Raw genomic sequence first — 24,220 nt, 5'->3', positions numbered from 1 at the left:
GAAAAAAATAATCTTAACCCCTTCAGCCCTATTGTACTATGCATTCTGTATTAAGAACCATGTTATAAGGGAAAATAATAATGATTAGGTCCCCATCCCGATCGTCTCCTAGCAACCATGCGTGAAAATCGCACAGCATCCGCACTTGCTTGCGGATGCTTGCGATTTTCACGCAGGCCCCATTCACTTCTATTGGGCCTGCGTTGCGTGAAAAACGCACAAAATAGAGCATGCTGTGATTTTCACACAATGCACAAGTAAAGCGTGAAAATCACCGCTCATGTGCACAGCCCCATAGAAATGAATGGGTCCGGATTCAGTGCGGGTGTAATGCCTTCACCTCACGCATTGCACCTGCTCGGAAAAATCGCCCGTGTGAGTGTTCCCCTTCTTTGAATCAGTTTTTTCCAGTTTGCAATACAAATTGATAAAAAACCTATACTAGTCACGGGAGGCAGCTATTTTGTCTCCTCTCTGTTTTCCTCTTTTCCTGCTGCTATGGCTGAGGTTGGGAGGTAGTGGGCTTATTCGATGTCAGATACTTTTAAGACTGAAGTGGTGGTAGCTTTGTGACACCTTCTTCAACATTACCATTGAGTGCCGTGGAATTTTTGAAATGTTAATGGGACCCACCCTTCTAGGTCTTCCACTGGCACCTTACTGAGTACCGACCATACATTTGGCTCTTTTAACCTGTCTGTTTTAGCACATGGTCTTGTTCCCCATAAGATCACTGTCCTTGGGCATCTTTTCCTGGACCTCAGCGTTGTACTGCCCGCCAGCTTTTTCTGTAGGAAATTTATGTTACTATTCTCCTTGTAAGTGGGGCAGTTCCCTGCATATTCTGATACTGTCTAGTCAATGCTGCCAGTGTCAGACTGTGCAGGGGAACACTGTATTGTTAAAATAAATGGAATTGCTCAGTTGTCCATTTAATACATACAGATGAAACTCGAAAAAATTAGAATATCGTGCAAAAGTTCATTTATTTCAGTAATGCAACTTAAAAGGAATTGCATTAATGCAACTTAAAATTAGAATATTGTGAAAAGGTTCAATATTCTAGGCTCAAAGTATCACACTCTAGTCAGCTAATTAATCCATACCCCCTGAGCAAAGGGGACCTGAGATTGTTACTTTGGGGGTTTCATAAGCTGTAAGCCATAATCATCCAAATTATAACAAATAAAGGCTTGAAATATCTCGCTTTGCATGTAATAAATCTATCTCATATGTTAGTTTCACCTTTTAAGTTGCATTACTGAAATAAATGAACGTTGCACGATATTCAAATTTTTCGAGTTTCATCTGTACATTTCTATGAGGAGTAACAGAGGAACAGAAAAATGTAGAATTCTAATAAAAGACGAGAATTTACATTTAAAAGGAGCTGGCGGTCCTCTCTAAATATACAGTAATTTGCTTTTCTTAAGTAATATGTTTCATATATTGTTAATTATGTAATATATGTTGTGTGTGTTATTTATGTTTCCTTTTATAGGCTGGGCAGCAAGGAGACTCAAGCAAATTCTTATGTCCTTTCAGTGTTGCACTCTTGTTGTCTGTGTCCAGAATACAAAGATTTGAGAAACAGGTAATCTATCCATTGAGGCTTATTCTGTTTGCATGGGATAATGAGAAAATCTTTTGCTTGATCCATGTTGATTTTGACATTTCTCCAGGGACTGGGAACTTAGAAAAAAAAAAAACTAAAAGTGGGCCCATGTTGTAAATGGGTCCAAATTGGCAGAAGGTGGGGCAACAAAAGTCGGCAGGGACAACAGAAGTAGGTTTGGCCTGCAATACTGTAGTGTAAGCACAAAATACCGCCCCAGCAGAACTAAATACCACAGTGCAGCACAATATACTGCCCCAGCAGACCTAAATACTACAGTGCAGCACAATATACTTCCCCATCAGAACCAAATACCACAGTGCAGCATAATATACTGCCCCAGCAGAACCTAATACCACAGAGCAGCACAGTATACTGCCCCAGCAGAACCAAATACCACAGAGCAGCAGAGAATACTACCTCAACAGCACCAAATACCACAGTGCAGTACAATATACTGCCCCAGCAGAACCAAATACCACAGTGCAGCACAATATACTGCCCCAGCAGAACCTAATACCACAGAGCAGCACAGTATACTGCCCCAGCAGAACCTAATACCACAGAGCAGCACAGTATACTGCCCCAGCAGAACCAAATACCACAGAGCAGCACAGTATACTGCCCCAGCAGAACCAAATACCACAGTGCAGCACAATATACTGCCCCAGCAGAACCTAATACCACAGAGCAGCACAGTATACTGCCCCAGCAGAACCAAATACCACAGAGCAGCACAGTATACTGCCCCAGCAGAACCAAATACCACAGAGCAGCACAGTATACTGCCCCAGCAGAACCAAATACCACAGAGCAGCAGAGAATACTACCTCAACAGCACCAAATACCACAGGGCAGTACAATATACTGCCCCAGCAGAACAAAATACAACAGTGAAGCACAAAATACTGCAGCCCTCACCACAGTATGAAACAAAATCTCTTTCCTACTGTCCCACGGTGATACAGTTGTGTTCAGGAGGGCACTTGCTGCAGTAGGCCTAGTGCGTAAGTACCTGATGCTCCTAGCATTAATTAATGCAGAGAGGGTCTATGGCCGGTCTGCACCTGCATTTCTCCCATTTCATCGCATTTAATAACAAACTCCTCTTATGGATAATGTTAGCATTGGTCGATTTGCAGAGCTGGATTTTGTTTTACATTTTTGACAATTTTTCCCTGTTACTATTTTTTCGTCATTCTCCAGGTATTTGATTTCCTGAAAAGTACCATTTTGAAAGGTTTTAAAGACTTTCAGTTTCAGCAAGGCTCAAAATTTCTACGTGATTTAGTGCCAGAGCCGCCCTGTGTCTCAACGATGCTCCTTGAAATTGTGAAAAACAGGTATGGAAGTAAATGAAGGTTGCTGTTTGCACTGTATGGGTAGTTTCAGACAGAGAGACATTTTTGGGTAAATGCCAGTGTAGTTTTTAATGCAGTTTTACATCCACTCACTTTTGAGTGGCGTTTGAGTGAAGAAAAAAAAACACCTTTTGTAGACACACAGAATCCTGTTTAGATTACTTAGACTTAATTTATTTTATGCTTTAAATTAGTGTACAGGGCATAATTTATGTAATGTGCATTAAACTGAACCTGTCAGGTTAAATATTGGTGTCTGAGCGGAAGGGAGCATGTTATAGAGGCGGAGCTGAGCAGATTAATATATAGTTTTATCGATACACAATAAGGGTAATCCATTTGTATTAATAAAACATAACTTTCTCACTCATATCATTGGGGGACACAGGACCGTGGGTATAGCTTGCTGCTGCCACTAGGAGGCGACACTAGGTTGAAAGCTGTTAGCTCCTCCACTGCAGGCTATACCCCCTCCAGCCTGGAGAGAGCATATCAGTTTTTAGCTTAGTGTCATAGAAGGCAGACCTCCCTGCTTCGCAGGGTGGCGCTTTTTGATTTTTTTTTTTTTATATATTTTTATAGGTTTCCTGAATGTGGCACAGATTCACATGGCTTTTCTGTCTCGCTGGGAGGCTGGCCGGTGTCCCTAATTCCACCGCCCTGCCTCCCCAAGAAGACAAAGCGGACCAGGGCAGACTCGCTCCCCTTCTTCCCACCAGCAAGAGGGCTACCTAATCTCCAGCCCTTATCTGCCCGGACCCCTGCTGCCTTGTGCCAGCGGTCGTGTTGTGGCCCTGCTGGTACAGATTTAAAGGGCGAAGACCACAGATGAAGACAGGTGACTATATTTCCCTCTCCATGTCTCCCATCCAGACCTGTAGGGGGTAGCGAGGGTTTCCACCCTCCTGGCGTCCAACTCGGCTCCCCACACTTGGGATAACAAGGGTTAATCCCACCGCTGGCGGCATCGCATGCATTATGCGATGGGGGAGAGTCTCCCTCAACCCCGCACATCGCCCCATCGGCACCTTTTTCAGTAGGGCGCATATTGCAGCATGCGGCACCATTCTAGCCGCAGCGACCACTGTCGGGGGGTGTTAAATAGGTCCGGCCACATTCTTTTACATGGCCATGTTTAATGGCGGCCACATGCCCTCAGGCACCCTGCAGGACCACTTACTACACCTGCACTTCATGGTCAGTGAAGTTCCCTCGTGGCCAGTCACTACCACTATGTTCTGCATGTCATGCACCTGCACAGAGCCACCCCCCTATTCTTCAGCAGCCCACAGAAGCGCAGGACCATCCTGGCTATGGGGAACCTGACTGGGCAAGATCCCTGTCCCAGGCAGTGGAAGACCTCTCTAAAATCTCCCATTCCACCCTTTACTTGCTGGGTCGTTTGGTTGAGAAATCGCCACCGGTGCAATCCACAGCGTGCATAGCGTACGAACCAGAGGCAGACTTCCTAGTAAGCGTCCCAGAGCAGGCCACTGTTCCTCCTCTGACGCCTCAACATCCCCTCCTCCTCCTGGCACCCAATCACAAGCGTCCTCCCTCTTAGGTGACGCACTGTCGGAGGGTAAGATTGGGGATTCGGATACAGAAATGGACCCGGAGCATTCTTCTCAGATTGCATCCATGGTAGATAGCCTGATATCAGCTATACGTGACGCCTTCCAGGTTCAGGAGGATCTTCCCTCCACTAGCCACCAGGGGGTGTCATTTCTGCGTTCAAGGCAGGCACCTAAGTAATGGGAAAGACACCTAAGTCTTTCCCATTACACAACGACTTTTCTGTGGTTGTTGCAAAAGCTTGGGACCAGCCAGGTCTACGCTTCATTGTTCTGAAGCGACTGGACCTACTCTATCCCTTTCCAGGCTATTACATGGAAAAATGGGCTTCCCCACCGAAAGTGGACCCATCGGTCGCTCGCCTGGCTAAGAACACGGCTATTCCGATGGCGGATGGCTCTTCTCTCCAGGACCCAGTAGACCGTCGCATAGACTCACTCTCCAAGTCTATCTTTGCGGCGAGTGGTTCGGCATTACGTCCGATCTTCGCCTCTGCATAGGTAGCCAAGGTGGTCTTGGAGTGGGCTCTCCGTTTGAACCAAGACCTAGTGTCTGACCTTCCCTCCTCTGACCTTCAGTCTTTAGCGCTCCAAATTTCTCAGGCAGGGAAGTATCTCTGTGTAGCGGCTCTGGATGCTGGGACGATGGTCGCCCGTTCTTGTCTCTCGCGATATCTATCCGCTGAGAGTTATGGCTCAAGGTCTGGAAGGCAGACTCATCCTCTAAGAGCTCACCCTTGAGCCTTCCCTTTGCTGGGTCGCGACTCTTTGGTGCCCGGCTGCATGAGATTATTTCGGAAGCAACAGGTGGGAAAAGCACCCATCTGCCCCAACCCAAGACAAAGCGTCCCTTTCACTCTAGAGTTTCCTCCTCCCGTTACCAGTCCTTTTGTCAGTTCTCGGGCACTCGTCCAGCACCCACCTCAAGGGCGGGACAGTCCACTCAAGACCGATGGAAGGGCCCGTCCTTTAAGCCCCAGCAGGCCTGGCGTCCGTGGGCTCAGCAACCTCGTTCCGCCTCAGGAAAACAGCCTTCAGCATGAAGTTGTGTTCCCACCCTTGCGGGTGGGGGTGGGGTGTCTCCTCCTTTTTCAGAAGGTTTGGCGAACCCATATTTCAGACGTATGGGCACTCGAGGTTGTCTCCTCGGACTACAAGATAGAGTTCAAGTCTATCCCCCACCCCCCACCCGTTTTTCCCTCTCTGTCTGCCAGGGATCCAGTTCGAGCTGCGACATTCTTTCACGCAGTTCAATCCCTTCTCTCATGGGGGGTGATGACGCCGGTACCCTTAGAGGAAAGGTTTACGGGTTTTTATTCCAACCTGTTCGTGGTCCCCAAAAAGGAGGGCGATATGCGCCCAGTGCTGGAGCTCAAGTTATTGAACCGCTTCCTCCATATTCAGAGATTCAGGATGGAGTCCCTCCTATCTGTGGTTGCTTCATTGGTACAAGGGGAATTTATGGCATCCATAGACATCCAGGATGCCTACCTCCACATTCCCATCGCAACCGTTCACCAACGTTTTCTTCGGTTTTCCATTCTTTCGGCCCATTACCAATTTGTCGCCCTACCATTCGGTCTGGCGACAGCTCCGCGAGTGTTCACAAAGGTACTCGCCCCCCTTCTGGGCATTCTGCGATCCAGAGGCATTACTCTTCTCCCGTATCTGAACAACATCTTGATCAAGGCTCCTACGGCGTCTCAATGCGAGGAATGTCTTCAGATCGTTGTGAGCACTCTATCCCGCTTCGGGTGTATAGTCAATCTGTGGAAGTCCTTCCTATCTCCCGCCACTGAGGTCAGGTTCCTAGGCATGACGTTAGATTCAGGTGCAGCCGTGGTACGTCTGCCGCTGGACAAGGTCTGTGCGTCTGCTACTCCAGCGCCGCAGTACGTCTATCCGCAACTGTATGCTGGGTGCTGGGCTTGATGGTAGCCTCTTTCAAGGCGATCCCTTTCGCCCAATTCCACACAAGGTGTTTTCAGCGGGCCATTTTATCATCCTGGGACAAATCCCTGGACTCTCTGGAGCTCAGGATTCGTCTATCTCGACGAGTGCGCTCGGCACCTGTCTTCGGGGAAATCCTTTCTCCCTGTGACGTGGACTGTCATTACAACTGACGCCAGTCTCCACAGCTGGGGTGGGGTTTTCGCCACCCGGACGGTCCAGGGCGTTTGGTCTCCATCGGAGTCCAAACTGCCCATCAACATCCTGGAGCTCCGGGCCATCTACCTCTCCCTTCGCCATTGGACTCCCCTATTGCAGGGTCGTCCGGTCAGAGTACAGTCGGACAACGCCACGGCGGTGGCCTATATCAACCACCAGGGAGGGGCTCGCAGCCGAGCAGTGATGCAGGAGTCTGCGAAGATTCTACAGTGGGCGGAAGCCCATGTTCCGGTGATCTCGGTAGTCTACATTCCGGGAGTGGACAATTGGACGGCAGACTTTCTCAGCCGGACGACGGTGGACCCGGGGGAGTGGTCTCTCCATCAAGAGGTGTTCGAGGCTCTCTGTCTCCGGTGGGGACGTCCGGAAGTGGATTTGATGGCGTCCAGGCTCAATCGCAAGCTCCCGTACTTCTTGTCTCGCGCAAGGGACTCAGTGGCGTATGACGTGGAAGCTCTCGTGGCACCCTGGGACAGCTTCTTGTTCCTGTACGTGTTCCCGCCCTTACCACTCCTGTCCTGGATCCTGCGCAGAATCAGAATGGAGGGCATCCAGGCAATCCTGATCGCCCTAGACTGGCCTCGACGAGCTTGGTACTCTGAGCTCATTCTCCTTCTGGGGGATGCACCGTGGCTCCTTCCACTCAGGGCCGACCTGCTCTTACAGGGTCCAGTCTTCCATCAGAATTTACATACGCTACGTTTAACAGCGTGGCTGTTGAAACCTTCTTGTTGAAACAGAGGGGTTTTTCTGATGCGGTCGTTCGGACTATGATTAGGGCTAGGAAGCCCTCCTCTTCCAAGATTTACTATCGGACTTGGAAGTCCTTCCTACGCTTCTGTAAGGAACACGGTCCTCCTCCTCCCAGGGAGGTTCTCCCTGCCTACTGTACTGGCGTTTCTTCAGTCCGGATTAGAACTGGGTCTGGCTCTTAGTTCTCTGAAGGGGCAGGTCTCAGCCCTTTCCTTTTTTTTCCAGCTTACACTGGCGGTCTTAGGTCCGGTCAAAACCTTCATACAGGGGGTGGCTCCCTATTGGCCTCCCTATTGGCCGCCGTTGCACTCTTGGGACCTGAACCTAGTTCTGGTTTTGCTCCCGGCCTCGCCATTCGAACCTCTGAGAGAAATCTCTCTCTGGTTGCTTTCCTGGAAAGTGGCGTTTTTGGTGGCTATTACATCTATTCGACGGGTGTCAGAACTGGCGGCTGTTTCCTGCAGGGAGCCCTTCTTGGTGTTCCATCAAGATAAGGTAGTGCTCCGCCCAGTGCTGTCTTTTCTACCAAAGGTTATATCTGCATTTCACGTTAACGATGACGTTGTTCTGCCCTCATCTTGTCCTAAGCCTTCTCATCCACGGGAGGTTTCTCTCCATCGTCTTCGTAATCTCGGAAGGTCCTCATAAAGGTTTGGCGGCTTCCAAGGTGACTCGTTGGATTAGGTCGGCCATTGCCGAGGCCTATCGCTCTAGGGACAAGGCACCTCCTCCCGGAATCAAGGCTCTCTACCAGAGCGGTCGGGGCTTCTTGGGCGCACCTCCACCACGCTTCTGCGTCTCAATTGTGTAAGGCGGCGACTTGGATCTCCTCACACACCTTCACAACATTTTACCAAGTGCATTCTTTAGCCTCGGCGGATGCTGCTCTCTGCTCTCTGTCGTTGTCCTGGGGAACAAAGTTATTCTTCCCAATTGATCCAAGATGCTGCAAAAAATAACGGGGACGGGTGCAATATATCCCTATTGTCACCCTATACTGTGGCTACCGGGCAAGCCCTAACCACTAAGAATAAGAGCAGCCTAACCACAGGGCATTCGCCCTTAAAAGGGCGACCCCGTCCGGAACCTTTACCTAAATTATTGGCCCTGAAACAAACCATACATGCACATTTCGCTTTTCAATTTAAGAAAAACTCATCAGGGGAACAGTATGAAATTGGGTAAAAGACACAAATTGAGCTATATGTGCAAAAAATAAGCAACAGTAAGCTTGCAATTTGAGGTTCCTGATATAGCAGCATCAATTTAAAGAGTAAGGGTCAGGAGGTAACAGAAGGTGAATATACTGCACCTACTTACATAGAGGCTTGATGACACCCCTCAAATGATAGATGGCCATTTTCAGGGCCAGGTTCCGGATGGGGGGGGAGAGAGGTTCCGGATGGGGTCGCCCTTTTAAGGACTAATACCCTGTGGTTAGGCTGCTCTTATTCTTTTTTTAAACTTGTTTTATTAAAGATTAACATTCCAGGTGTGAATCAAATATTAAATGCACAGGGGTTTCTAAAGTAAATGCACAGCGTGGTTAACTAAAGACTTCCACTGACCTAATGATGGTGGTCTGTCTCCCATCCACCGAAGCTCTATAGCTTTCCTAGCTAAAAATAAAGTTTCCTCCAGAAAGATTCTATTATAATGAGTCCATGACTCTTCATCCAGAAAGCCCAGTAGGCACAATTTGGAACACAAAGAAACCGTAGCTGGGACCATAGTTGATAAGACCCCAAGCACCAGTGTCTTATGTAACCTGGTTGGAGTGAGGTAACTTCTGTGCAGTATAAACAACTGAACCAATCTGTTATTGATAGAGGGTGAAACCCTGGTCGGAGTCAGCAGCGCTTTGTTCCAATCATCTTCTGTCAGAGTAGGTATGAACATCTTCCACTTATCCTCAATGGCAAGGGGGTTCATTGTCATGCGGTTGCAAAGCAAATGTGTATACAGCACAGAAATGATCCCCTCGGGCCCTGGGATCTCAACACACAGATTAAGGATATTTCGAGATACCTCGCCCCACTCCTCTTAACTGAGCCTGTAGGGCATGTCTCAATTGTAAGCATCTATAAAACATATTACGGGGGACTCTGAATTTCTCCTGAATCTGCGAAAAGAAGCATAAATGCCCACCCTCATATAAGTCTTCCAATGTGATAACCCCGTAAAGTCTCCACATATCAGCCCCTTGTATCGATTCTAGATGAGTAAACGGTATTATCCCACAGCGGAATGACATCAGGTAGATCCTTATACATATGCAATTTTAAAGCTTGCCACACTTGATGCGCCAGCTTATGCAGAGGCTGGAGACGACTGCGAGGGGAGTAAGAATTTTCCAAAACTGGCCAAAGAGTGCTCAGGTGAAAGTACTCTTGCAGGAAATTTTCAGCATTAGATAGTACAACTGACAACACCCAAGACCTCAGGAATTTCAGTTGACCAGCCAAGAAATATAGGAAAAGGTCTGGTAGGGAAGCATCTCCCTGCATTTTGGGCCTTTGGAGTACAGCAAGAGAGAGTTTCCTTCTGGCCTTTCCCCATACAAAGGAGGTAATCATAGTGTGGACCCGGTCAAAGAACCCTCTGGATATTGGTGTGCAGGCGTGAGCTAGAAGATACAAGCCCTTAAGGAGCAAGATCATTTTAACTAAATTCAGTCTTCCCATGATGGAGAGAGGGAGGGATTTCCATGTTTTAAATTTGTATGCAAAGAGAGCTTCCAGAGGTTCTATGTTCAGGGTGTATGACATTTGTGCATCTCTTGAGATTACTCCTCCTAGATACTTGAAGCGATCAACTACCGGCAGATTGTGATAGTGCGGCGGCCATATGTGGGCCCAAAGGGGCATAATAGCGGACTTGGTCCAATTTATGTGCAGCCCCGAGAATTTGCCAAACTGCTCAATAATCTCAATCGCTCTACTGAGTGCAACCTCAGGATTGGTCATAAATAAGAGCAAATCGTCCGCATAAAGCCCAATTTTATTCTCCCCCATGGTAATGCCCATGTAGATCTGGTCCTGCCTGATTCTAAGGGCTAGATGCTCGACCGCAAATAGCAGAAGCAATAAGGGGCACTCATGCCTCTCTTCAGCAGGAATGAGTCAGAATGATGGCCATTTATTAATACGTTGGCTTTTGGTCTTTTGTATAATATCTCAACCCACCTAATGAATTTTAGACCAAAGCTCTTCAACACAGTCAGTAGAAATGCCCACCAGAAGGCTTTGGCAGTATCCAGGGAGGCCAAAGCCCAATGATTACCCTCAGCCGCACCTATCTGTGCAATCACCTGCGCCCTCCTGATATTATCAGAGATTAACCTACCTGGTATAAAACCTGACTGATCCCTGTGTACCACGGCAGTGACCACCCTGTTTAGGCGAGTAGCCAGAATACTAGTGAGTATTTTATAATCTAGATTCAAAAGTGAGATTGGACGATATGATCCGCACTCCAACTGGTTTTAATCTCGCTTTAGGATGACCACTATCATACGCCACGTCATACAGAGAATCTGGCAAGCACCCACAGGAATGAGCGGTCACATATAGTTTGTGAAGTTGCGGACCTAGTATATCAACATATTTGGAGTTGACTTCTATCGGAAATGCCATCCGGGCCTGGTGCTTTCCCAGCAGGGAGGTCCGTGATCGCTAGCTTAATCTCCTCCAGTGTAATATCTTCCAAGACACCGCTTTCCAGATCACTCAGCTGAGGATGGGGCACCTCAAGAAGGTATCCATCCAACTCACGCCCCGTGTAATTTACAGCAGAGTCATACAGGTCTGTATAGAAGCTCCTGAAGCACAATAGGATACCATCCACTGATTCCACCACCAGCCTATCAGCATTCCGTATTCTGATAACCGGGAGGGACATGTTACTGCTGCGCGCGAGATGTGCAAGAAGCTTGCCAGCCTGATTGCTTTTTTCTGTCAAGTGTACCATATATAATCTGCCTCTGTTAAGCCATTCTATCCTGTTCTCCTCAGTCGGGGAAGTTGTAAAAGCCCTTTCTGCCTCTTTGCATCTAGTGTGTAGTTCCTCCTCTTTGCGCTGCGTATCTTTCTTGATGTAGGATATAGACGACTTAAGGCAACCTCTCAGGTACGCCTTCATCGTCTCCCAGAGCAACAAACCATCCGTCTCAACATCCTGCACCTCCAGAAACATCATCAGCTGGTCTGGAACCCTGTGAGTCATGGTGAAAAGAGACAACCAGAAAGGAAGTATGCACATCTTACCACCCTGTCTAACAGCATCAGGCAGTTTTAGCTCTACCAGTTCCGGAGCATGGTCCGAGGGTCCCTGAGGCCCATATCTCACATCATCAAGATCGGTGTACACTAAGGCATTTCCTAAAATGTAGTCTATCCTGGTAAGAGCTCCTCTAGCTGGGGTAAAGCATGAATATTCCTGCAAAAGCGGGTGTCTGATCCGCCACAAGTCCAACCACCCCATCTCCGCAGCTATTCTGGATAAAACAGTGTCAGAAGGGGAGCCACGATTCCCTCCACCATCCCTGTGGAATCTATCCAGCTCATCGTGCATTACCAGATTAAAATCGGCCATGCAGCGCAATCTAACATTGGGATATTGCGCTACAAATCCTATCACAGTCTGCAGAAGAGAAGTAGTGGCAGGCAGCGGATTATACACATTAATCACAACATAAGGGACACAATTGATGTACGCATATAAAAATAAAAATATATATTGCCCCTCTGAATCCACTACCGAATGTTGCACCTCCCATCTAAGGCTCCTATGAACTAATACAGCGACCCCTCTGAAGTGTGAGCTGCCATATGCATTAGCTAGGTATTGAACCCAAGGTTTTTTAAGCCTGTTCCCAGTCTCCGGTGTAAGGGGAGTTTCTTGTAAGCCAATAATGAGGGGGTTAAAGGAGCGAATGTGTGAAAATACTGCTATTCTTTTCTTTGGGTCCCCTAATCCCCTTACATTCCACGACAAAAACTTCAGGGAGGCAATTGTTGATCTATCCCTATAGGATCCCCTCCTACCCTGTCCGCAGGAGAGGTACAATCTGTTCTTTGACTCCAATGCCCTAGTACCCCTCCATCTAGCACTACTAGAAGACGAGCCCACACCTGGATGGAACAAAACCATAAAGAACACAACTTAGGACACATAAGTTACGAAGTGAATAAATGATCGTTGGAGTCTGATCCAACTAACATAGTGGCCAAGGTCTCGGGGACCTACATAGTATAATTAGATGGAATACCTATGCAGGTGTTGCTCCCACCCTTCATTAGCTTGTAATCAACATATAACGTACATTCAGCAATAGTGACATAGTGTGCAGAAGAAAAATAAAAAATTTGACTAAAACATAGAGTTCACTGTAATCAAAGCGACCCACATCTGAACAGATGAAGCCAACGAGTAAGGAGACAGAAGGAAATAAAACAGTGCATCAAGTCCCACTGCTGAAGGCGCAATGACAGGTGAGTATTATGGTGAACCATAAACCACTGTGCAATAGGAATACTTGCATGATCCACGCGTCCAATACATCAATGTGGTCCTGAATGTCCCGATTTCCTGGAGACCCAGTGTCCGGGGGGAGGTGGAGGGAGCCATCTTTCCCACCACGACAGCGTCCTTTCCCTCTTCTTCGCGGCTCTCCTCTGCGTTGGTGTGACACAGGAGCTGGGTTACCAACATTCTGGTAGGAACAGCGCTACCCCCTCCAGCCTAGAGTAACTGTGACACTCATGTCTGAACCGGCCAATACTTCCCCTCAGGCACCCTGCAGGGCCACCTACTATGCCTGCACTTCGTGCAGAGTTAAATTCCCTTGTGGACAGGCAACATCTCTGTGTTCTGCATGTCATGCGCCTGCACAGAGCCATCCCTCCCCTCCACAGCCCATAGAAGTTCAGGACCATCCTGACTGTGTAGAACCTGACTGGGCAAGGGTCCTGTCCTGGGCAGTCGAATTCCTCCTGTAAGCGCTCGCTTTCGAGCGTTCCTTTTACCGGGTCTCGACTCTTTGATTCCCGACTCGACAAGATCATATTGGAAGCAACGGTTGGGAAGAGCCACAACACAAGACGAAACGTTCCTTTCATCCCAGAGCTTCAACCTCCCTTTATCAGTCCTTTCGGCGGTTCGCTGGCACCCGTCCGGCAGCTGCCTCGGCGGCCAGACCACCCACATGAAGGTGCTTCCCCCCCTCCCTCGTGGGTGGGTGGTCGTCTCCTCCTCTTTCAGGAGACCTGGCGAGCGACCTGGACACTCGAGGTGATAATTCCGGTTGCCTCTAGAGGAAAGATTTACGGGTTTCTATTCAAACCTGTGTGTGGTTCCCCAAATAGAAGGCGAAGTCTGCCTGGTGCTGGACCTCAAGGTGGTAAACCGCTTCCTCCGGATTCAACGGTTCAGGATGGAGTCTCTTCGCTTCGTTGATCCAAGGAGAATTCATGGCGTCCATAGATATTCAGGACACCTACCTGCACGTTCCCATCGCAGCTGTTTACCAGCGGTTTCTTCGTTTGGCTGTTCAGTCATGCCATTACCAATTTGTCGCCCATCCATTCGGCCTGGTAACAGCTCCACAGGTGTTCACTAAGGTACTCTCTCCCCTTCTGGGCCTTTTGAGGTCCAGGGGCATTACTCTTCTCCCGTATCTGGACGACATTCTGATCAAGGGTCCGTCAATCTCTCAGTGCGAGGAAAGTCTCCGGATGACCCTGGACACTCTCGCCCGATTCGGGAGGAAAATCCTCCCTCAGTCCTTCCACCCAGATCAGATTCCTCTGCATGACGCTGGATTCGGGTGCGGCATTGCTGCGCCTTCCGCAGGACAAGAGAATGGACATCCAGCAGTCAGTGTATCTGTCTCGGCAGGTACGGTCGGCACTCGATTGGTGGTTCGCTCCTGCGCACCTGGCCATGGGGAAATTCTTTCTCCCAGTCTCATGGATGGCTCTTACAACCGACGCCAGTCTTCACGGGTTAGCCTCCCGGACGGTCTTAGCCCCCCGGACGGTCCAAGGCGTTTGGTCTCAATCGGAGTCCAAACTGCCCATCAACATCTTGGAGCTCCGGGCAATTTATCTATCCCTTCGCCATTGGACTCCCCTACTGCAGGTCCATCCGAGCCGAGTACAATCGGACAATGCCACGGCGGTGGCTTATATCAACCATCAAGGGGGGACCTACAGCCTGGCGTTGATGAAGGAATCCACAAAGATTCTACAGTGGGCGGAAGATGGGGGTCTCTCATCCGGAGGTTTTCAAGGCTCTCTGTCTCCGGTGGGGACGTCCAGACATGGACTTGATGGCATCCAGGCTCAATCGCAAGCTCCCGTGCGTCTTCTCTCGCGCAAGAGATCCCGAGGCACACGGTGTGGATGCTCTTGTGGCGCCATGGGACGACTTCTCGTTCCTGTACGTCTTTCCACCCTTACCTCTCCTGCCCTGGATTCTGCGCAGAATCAGGATGAAGAACATCCAGGCGATCCTGATTCCTCCAGACTGTCCTTGCCGAGCCTGGTATTCAGAGCTCATTCATCTTCTAGGGGACGTGCCGTGGCCCCTTCCACTCAGGGCCGACCTTTCACAAGGTCCAGTCTTCCACCAGAGTTTGGATACGCTATGTTTAATGGCGTGGCTATTTAAACCTTCATTTTGAGACAGAAGGTTTTCTCGGATGCGGTCATTAGGACTATGATTAGAGCCAGGAAACCCTTGTCATCCAAGAATTATTACAGGAAGTGGAAGTCCTTACTGCGTTTCTGTGAGGAGCGCGATCTTTCTCCTAGATGTTTTTTCCTTCCTAATGTACTGGCATTTCTGCAGTCCGGATTGGAGCTCGGTCTGGCACTTAGTTCATTGAAAGGGCAGGTCTCGGCCCTGTCCAATTTTTTCCAAAGGCCCCTGGCCGGGTTAGGTCTGATTAAGACGTTTATGCAGGGGGTGGCTCACACATTGCCCCCTTATCGTCCCCCCTTACATGCTTGGGACCTGTACTTGGTTCTGGGTGCTCTCCAGGCCTCCCCGTTTGAACCTCTAAAAGAGAGGTCTCTCTTCGCTTGCTCTCCTGGAAAGTAGGTTTTTTAGCGGCCATCACATCTATCCGGAGAGTTTCAGAACTGGCTCTTTCTTGCAAGGAGCCCTTCTTGGTGTTCCATCAGGATAAAGTGGTGTTTTGCCACATGCCATCTTTTATACTTAAGGTAGTATCAGCTTTTCATGTTAATGAGGACATTGTTCTGTCCTCGTTTTGTCCGCAGCCTTCTAATCCGAGAGAGGTCTTGCTCCATCGTCTGGATGTGGTGCAGGCTTTGAATTCTTACCTATCAGTCGTGGCCCCCTTTTGGCATATGGACGCTTTGTTTGTCGTCCCAGAGGGTCCTCAAAAAAGGGTTGGCCGCCTCCAAGGTGACGATTTCCCGGTGGATTCGGTCGGCGATTGCTGAGGCTTATCACTCCAGGGACAAGGCACCTCCTCCTGGGATCACGGCTCACTCTACCAGGGTGGTCGGGGCTTCTTGGGCTCACCTACACCACGCTTCTGCATCCCAACTGTGAAAGGCGGCGACCTGGTCCTCCGTACACACCTTCACAAAATTTTACCGGGTGCCTTCTCTGGCCTCGGCGGATGCTGCTCTCGGCCGCAGAGTCTTGCAGGCCGCAGTGTAGTGACTTCTATGAGGGAGTTGTTTTCTTGGAGATGCTGTCTTCCCTCCCCGGGGACTGCTTTAGGACGTCCCACGGTCCCGTGTCCCCCAATGATATGAGCGAGAAAACGAGATTTTTGTGAACTCGTCTGTAAAATCTCTTTCTCGCTTTATTTATTGGAGGACACAGCACCCACCCATTGTTCTTAGTACGGCATGTGGGGTCCATGGGTTGCCAGTTGGGACCTTGGTTTGGTTTGGTCTTATGGCAGTGTGCAGTTCTTGTTTTGGTTTTCAGTTTAATTCTGCTTCTCCTACTGCACCCACCCATTGTTCTTTTTTTTTTTTTTAATCAGATCTTTTTTTATTTAGAAAATGTACATGTCATACAATAACAGACAGTGCCAATCAATGTACCTTTGAGATAAGTACAGGAACTTCCATATCACATTATAAGATACCATCAGGAAATCACAAATAGATGACAATACAACTGATATAATCCCCCCCCCCCCCCCCCCCCCAGTCCAGTGCCGGTTAACTAGTCATTACTGCCAATAGAGGACACATGTTCCTTCCAGGAATCCCATAATTTCTCATACTTGGCGGGGCAACCTCTTTTCTGGAATATAATTTTTTCATACGTAAGCATAGTATTAACCTTGGATAGGTATTCTTGAAACCCTGGCGGTTCAGCCTGGATCCAATGTTGCGCCACTAATTTCCTTGCCACATATAGCAATCGGCCCAATTGCCACTTTGCTAACATCATCTGTTTTTAGTTCTGCGGTGTATCCTAATATACAAACTTTAGGGTCTTTTGATATATGCACCCGGTACGCTTTCCTAACACTCTTCAGTACTGCGTCCCAGAACTGCTGTAACCTGGCACATTTCCACAGCATATGTATTAGATCAGCAGAGTCCACACAACACCTGGGGCATCTGTCATCCGACCTATACCCTATGCGGTACAGAAAGATCGGTGTCTTGTACACTCTGTGAACAATAAACAGCTGTGACAGCTTACCCCCCTCACTCAAGGAGGTTAGCGGGATTGCCTCCAAAATATCAGCCCATTGATCCCTAGACATATCCCCCACATCCTGTTCCCACTTATGCATTCTGTTTAAGGGGTGAAGTTCAAGCTGTTTATCTAACAGCAGCTTATATAATATGGAAATTAACCCTTTCTTTCCACCTCCCACCAGGGCTATCTGAAGCGCTGTATCTCGTTGAGAGACCTGTACGCCATTTTTAAACGTGGTATCATATGCATGCCGTAGTTGCAAGTATTTAAAGAAGTGGGTCTTAGGAATACCAAAAAGATCTTGAATAGATTTGAAAGTCCTAAAAACTCCTCCCTCCATTAAATGCTCTAGTCTTAGCACTCCCTTTTTCCTCCACCCCTCGAATACCTGCAATGAGCTGAATTCCGCCAGCGCTAAATTCCCCCACAGCGGAGTATAAGGCGTAAAGCCTCCAATCCCCCTAAGCGTCTTCACTTTATTCCAGGCATCGTACATTGTGCGATATAATGATCCAGTCAGCTTTGCAGCCTTTGGTTCCACTCCTTCCAACAAAATCATAACATCTTTCCCCGAAATCTGCGACCCCAATATCTGCCTGGTCACGTCTTTTGTCTCAGGTTCAAGCCATCCTTTCAAATGTTGGCATTGGGCAGCTAAGTAGTATATCCAAGGGTTTGGAAGCGCCAGACCTCCTTCCGTTTTGGCATATTGTAAAGTTTCCAATTTTATTCTGGGCTGGCCTTTGCGCAACACTAATTCCCTAAAGATAGTGTTAATTTGATCAAATTTATCCCTAGACAGCCACACCGGCGAATTATGTAAAACATATAGCAGCTGCGGCATCATGATCATTTTGATCAAGTTCACTTTACTCACTACTGACAAATACAGTTTGCACCAGGCCTTTGATTTGTCCCTAAATTGTCGGAGCAGGGGCGTAAGATTCATTTCAATAAAATCCCCCGCTTTGGGCGAAATATGAATACCTAGATACTTGATCCTAGTTTCACAGGGAATCCTGCGGTTAACTACCACCCGCGATGTAGGTTGACTATCTATAGGCATCAACATTGACTTATGCCAGTTAATTGTTAAACCCAATAAATGGCCAAATTTATCTATCACCAACATTGCCGCAGCTAATGACTGTGTCGTATCGCCCAAAAATAATAATGTGTCATCGGCATATAAAGCCACTTTATTTTGTAGATCACCATACCTAAAACCCTGAATATCCTGAGCGCCCCTTATCGTAGCAGCCAGTGGTTCTATGTCCAATGCAAACAATAACGGAGACAGAGGACATCCCTGCCGAGTGCCTCTCTGAAGCTGAAATTTCGCGGACACTCCACCATTCGCCCTAATACACGCTTTGGGGCTCGAATACAAGACCTTCACCCAGGCTATGAACTTTTGCCCAAAACCCATATGTTCCAGCGTACTCCATAGAAATTTCCACTCTATACTATCAAAGGCCTTGGCCGCGTCCAAGGAAAATATCGCTCTGTCACCCGTATTATCCGCCGGCACTTGCAAGCTAGCAAACACCCTTCGTATATTTATTGCTGTCGACTTTTGGGGCATGAAACCAGTCTGATCTGGGTGTATGACACTTAATATTACCTTAGACAAACGCCGGGCCAAGACCTTTGCAAGTATTTTAACATCTACTGATAATAATGATATAGGCCTATAGGAATCTGGCAATTTCGGGTCCTTGCCCTGTTTGGGGAGCACAACAATTAAAGCTTCCTGCATAGAAGCAGGTAATACACCTGTCTCTAAGGAATAGTTAAACACTTTAAGCAGTTCCGGTAGTAGAGTGTCCGCAAAATTCTTATATATCTCCACAGGGAGACCATCCAATCCCGGCGCCTTATCATTAGCCATAAAACTCACCGCCTCCTGTAATTCCTCCAACTCTATGGGGGCCTCCAGCGACTCACAGTCTTCTCTCGACAGTTTAGGCAGAGCAGCTTCTGTCAAAAAGCTCTCTATCTGAATCTGCACATGTCAGTTTAGACTTATACAATGAGGTGTAAAATCGCTCCAGAATCTGGAGGATTAAACCAGGATCCTGCCTCAGAATACCCTCTTCATCCAGCAGCGCAGCAATACAGGAGGAGCCCCTTTGCGCCTTTGCTATCATAGACAACATGTGACCTGACCTTTCCCCTTCAGCAAAAAACTGATGTCTGTAAAACATCCTTTTCCTCTCTGACAACTGGAGCATATAGCATCTAAATTCCTCTTGAGTAACTTTATACTTAGTACTATTTTCTACTGTTGGGTTAGACGCAAAGGCTTCCTCCACCCTTCTCATACTATTGTGCATTTGCTTATCCCGTTCCTGGGACTTGGATTTGATCTTATGGAGGACTTTAGCAATTATCGGGCGGGGAGGCCTTCCTGGAGGCAGGGGCCGAGTTGGAACTCTGTGTGCGCGTTCAATGGCATATAGCGAGGAGAGGCCTTTATCTTTAAATTTTTCAGCCAGCCACTTTTCAATGAATTCAGTGGGGTTCGCCCCTTCCGTTTTTTCCGGCATGCCCACTAAACGGATATTATTCCTGCGCGACCGGTTTTCCAAGTCGTCTGTTTTAGCAAAAAGCGCATCAATATTTTTAGCAGCAGTCTTAGCAGCTTTCTTTAAGGGTCTCGCCCCATCTTCCAGATCCGACACTCTGCGCTCAACCTCAGTAGTGCGTTCCGCCACTTTACGCAGGTCATGCCGTATAACGGATAAATCTTCTTTTAGGCTGCCAAATTGCAAATTTAAACTTTTCAGTGTGGCATTACAGCCTGCAATCGCTGCCATGACATCTTTCAAGGTGGGCTCAGATTTCTCTGCCCCTATTTCAGCACCTTCATTGCCACCATGCTTATACTGTCCCACATCAGCTTGCCCCTCCTCCTCTTGCATGTCCTCTTCAGAGGACTGTTCAGATTTATCATATTCTGAATCTTCTGCCCCTCTGTCTCCCCACCTCTCTCTTGAATCCATGCGCTCCTGTCTGGTATATTTCTGCAGCTTCTCCGCTGCTCTGCGGCGCGCTGCTGCCGGCCGACTTCCGCCTTCTTCATCTCCGGCGCCATGCTGCTCCCGCGCCTCCCGGCCTGGTTTCATCGGAGTTTTCCCCCTTTTCGGCATGCTGGACGCCCGAGTCAGTCCTTACAGCTGCTATGACCGATGGCACACCCGTCTGTGGGTAAAAGGTAGCGATCCGGACAGCCCGGCAGGATAAAATACAGGAGTTTGGCAGGAGCTATGGAGGCACGCGTCTCACTCCTTCTCCGGCCAGGCTCCGCCCCCCACCCATTGTTCTTAGTACGGCATGTGGGGTCCATGGGTTGCCAGTTGAGACCTTGGTTTGGTTTGGTCTTATGGCAGTGTGCAGTTCTTGTTTGGTTTTCAGTTTAATTCTGCTTCTCCTACTGTTGGAGCACAAACTGATAGGCTCTCTCCAGACTGGAGGGGGTATAGCTGGCAGAGGATGAACTTACAGTTTTTAGCCTAGTGTCGCCTCCTAGTGGCAGCAGCAAGCTATACTCATGGTCCTGGGTCCCCAAATGAATAAAGCGAGAAAGAGATTTTACAGGTGAGTTCACAAAAATCTCGTTTAACATAACCAAAAGGATATAACAACCAAACAATATTGTGCTGACCATGCCTTGGTTAGGACTCTCCTTATGGTGCACAACTTGAAGAAAGCAGGTCAAATAGGAGATATCTAGCACAGCAAAAGGGAATCCTTTATAAACATTTTGTATTTTATCACAGCTCAAAAAATTTGCTTACGCGTCTGAACGGTTCAGTCCTAAACACATAGAAAATGTTTTAGTACTGTGATGCTACAATCTTTTAACCTGCCAAAATAAATACTTTTTTTTTTTATGATTCACTTTTGCAGTGCTGGATATCTTCTTTTTTATAACCGAAAGGATAAATAGGTTATGGCTTTCAAAGACAAATGGGAAATGAGCCTAGTCATAAGGGAGGGGGGGATTAACCTGGCCTTGACGTGGTCAAAGGAGACAACCCCACTACGATGGCAAACCTGTAAATTACCTACATGTGTGAACAAGACTGAAATTTACTTTATAATTTGTAGATGATATTTTTTATTTGTTCATTACAAATGATACTGATGAATTACAATAAGTTCTCTTTCTCAGTGTATTCGGTTGGGACCATGTCACCCAAGGGCTTGTGGAGCTTGGCTTTCTCTTAATGGATTCATATGGGCCTAAAATCGCTCCAGGTGCCAAGGTGTCAGAGGCAACTGTAGGATCACCAAGTCAACAGGCCAGTCAGCTTGGGTCCAAAATTGTACTAGAAACCTTCAAGGTGAATTTATTGTTGTAGTTTCCCCGTCTGCCTATTTCCAAATTGTATTTATGTGCTGCAGACTTTTAAAACTTGTTCATGTCATATTTTAGGTTCATGAACCAATAAGAAGTGTGATTTTGGAGCAGGTCTTAAATCGTGTTATTACTAAGGCAACGTCTCCCACAAGTCATTTCATAGGTAAATTGTCCAGGATTGAAGTTGTTCATTAATGTGCAAGGTTGATGGTGGATACCACATGAAACTACAAAGTCCATGTAGAAAAAATAAGATCTTACGAAATGTTTTGCAGATCTTCTCTCGGACATTGTACATGCAACACCTCTTATAATGCAGAATTCATCCTCTAAACTGACTGCAACATTTGAACATCTCTTCCACTTGTCATTTTCCACAGTTCAGGGTCTACTTAAAGCTTTACAGGTATATGCCAAGAAAATGATAAAACAAATATGTGCCTTGTGAGATTCATATTACAGAAGATGACTTTAATGGTGGTCTGTGAATTGGGACCACCACCAAAAGCTATACTGAAGGGACTGTGTCCTCTTTACTAGCACTCTACTGAGAGTGCGGAATAGGAGGTTTTGAACAGTGGAAATCAATGAGCAAATTTCAAAGATTGATTTAAAGCATATTCAGATCACAGATCCACTTTAACGAGGGGTACTGTGGCCAGTAGCAGTAACAGCGGTCAGGGTGGCACTATGGGGTGCACTTTAGATAGTGATACTAATTGGCACTAATTGCTAAGGGATGGACTGTCACTGTCCTATTTTAATCACTTTAAAGGAGCAAAAAATAATATACTGTGTTATACATGACGAAGGGTTGCTGTCTTTCTATGCTATGCTCTAAATCCCTTTGTCTTGCACCATTCCTTTCGGGGTGCTGCAATAGGCATAGCACAGTGTATCATTGTATCCACAGTACACTTGGAAGTGGTGCAATATGTAACGTGGCTCTCGAACCAGAAAAGGTTCTGCGCCAGGACACAGAACCCTAACAGTACTGTCTTCTTACATTTCTTCATGTACACAATAAGTACCAAACTTATATACGCTGTATATGTTTCATTTTAGTTAATTTTAACTGGAAAAAGTCATGCAAAAATGTGGCTGTAGGTTTGCACAAGACATTGGGAAACATATGTACCTGGGAAGTACAAATTTTTGCTTTTAAAGGGGTATTCTGACTAACTGAATTAGAATTGAGACTAACATCTTTTGCATTGCTACTAGTTAAAAGTTGCCAAGTGTCCAGTGCTGCGTTCCCGGTCAAACTAAATGCTCCTGGCGCTTCCTTGATCACGTGCCGTACACTGTGCCCTGGATCTCAACCTGCTTACAATCCACAATGAATGTGTTATTCAATTCATCACATTTGACATGTTCATGGCCTGCCCTTTGCACCCCATAACGACGGCGCATGTGTGAGAATGAATCTCTTGCGTACTGTTAGGCGCAAATTATATTTTATGTCATTGTACTGTGACACTATGGAAGATGTTGTATGCTCTGATTTTCTAATAAAAAATTTGTGAGTAGAGAATGAATCTCTCGCTAGCACTGTTGAGCATACAGTACTATCCCACCTGCTGACCTGCATGGTGACAGCAGTCAGTAGCAAAGGCTGCCTGACTGTGCAGGAGCAGCCGACCTGGTTAGGGATCAGGATAGTATTGTATGCTTTATAGCGCTAGCAAGCGATTTATTCTCATGCATGCACCATGGTTATGGGGTACCGGGGGCATGCCATGAACGCATCGCCATTGATGACTGACACATTCATCGTGAGTTGTAACCAGGCTAGGATCAAGTGCACAATGTACGGGATATAATCCAGAAGTATATCAATTGACTGGTGGTGCAGTGCTGTCCAGGTAGGCAACTTTTAATAAATAGTGCAAAAGATGTCGGTCTCAAAAAGGATGGGTGGGACATGAAATAAAAAAATAAATAAAATCTTAATACCCCTTTAACAATGTGTCTCCCTGAGTGAGGTTTCTGTTTTGTTTTTACAGCCAATTTTAAAAATAAATGTATCTGTGAGGGACAATGTCATCCTTGTTCTGAGGAAGGCGATGTTTGCGAGGTATGATTGTTCTTTTTAATATAGTAATCTAAAAATGTCCTTAAGGTTGTTGCTTGAGCTTTTGTACTTGGCATGTTAATTAGGTAGGGCTATGTTCACATCTGATAATCCAGAAAATCTCCCAGCATGTGTACCGTATATTTCGCGTGATAAGACGTACCTGATTATAAGATGCACCCAAGTTTTAGAGAACGTAAAGAAATATATATATTTTTTCATCAAACCTCTAATTTTCATCAGTACTCTGATCAGATTCCCCAGTTTTTATCAGACCCCTAGTCTTCATCAGACTTCATTTCAGACCACCAATCTTTATCAGACCCCACACTTTTCCTACACTCACTGCTCCCTGGTCTTTTAGGACCTGCACTGCACTGTGACCTAATGACACGCAGTGTGAAATCTGCGCAAAAAATCATGAGATTTGTTTACTCATGCACTTTTCTAGTACTGTATTACACTGCTGTTTTTCCACTCAAGAATTCGCTTGATGGCGGTACTGCGCCTGTGCGAGATTTCCGATGGCCGAAAGAAAGAAGCCAGGGGTGTATTTTGAATGTATTAGTTGACGTAGCGGAGGGGGCAGAGCTGTTCACCTCGGCA

At 47.1% G+C, this 24,220-nt stretch overlaps 1 protein-coding gene across 3 annotated transcripts in view; it reads left to right on the top strand.

Moving 5' to 3' along the window:
- The window catches only part of FANCI (FA complementation group I), a 114,473-nt gene that overhangs the window by 29,259 nt on the left and 60,994 nt on the right, over nucleotides 1–24,220 (top strand). For all 3 annotated transcript variants that reach the window (XM_044279478.1, XM_044279477.1, XM_044279479.1), the window contains 6 exons: nucleotides 1,502–1,594; nucleotides 2,822–2,958; nucleotides 21,352–21,523; nucleotides 21,616–21,703; nucleotides 21,816–21,946; nucleotides 23,547–23,617. In XM_044279478.1, coding sequence (XP_044135413.1) covers nucleotides 1,502–1,594; nucleotides 2,822–2,958; nucleotides 21,352–21,523; nucleotides 21,616–21,703; nucleotides 21,816–21,946; nucleotides 23,547–23,617 — 692 coding nt within the window. The remainder of the gene's footprint in view (nucleotides 1–1,501; nucleotides 1,595–2,821; nucleotides 2,959–21,351; nucleotides 21,524–21,615; nucleotides 21,704–21,815; nucleotides 21,947–23,546; nucleotides 23,618–24,220) is intronic.

Source organism: Bufo gargarizans, chromosome 2, assembly GCF_014858855.1.
Source record: "Bufo gargarizans isolate SCDJY-AF-19 chromosome 2, ASM1485885v1, whole genome shotgun sequence".
NCBI classification, from domain to species: domain Eukaryota; kingdom Metazoa; phylum Chordata; class Amphibia; order Anura; family Bufonidae; genus Bufo; species Bufo gargarizans.
Note: the sequence above shows the minus strand (reverse complement) of the source record. Positions and strands in the feature narration are given on the sequence as shown.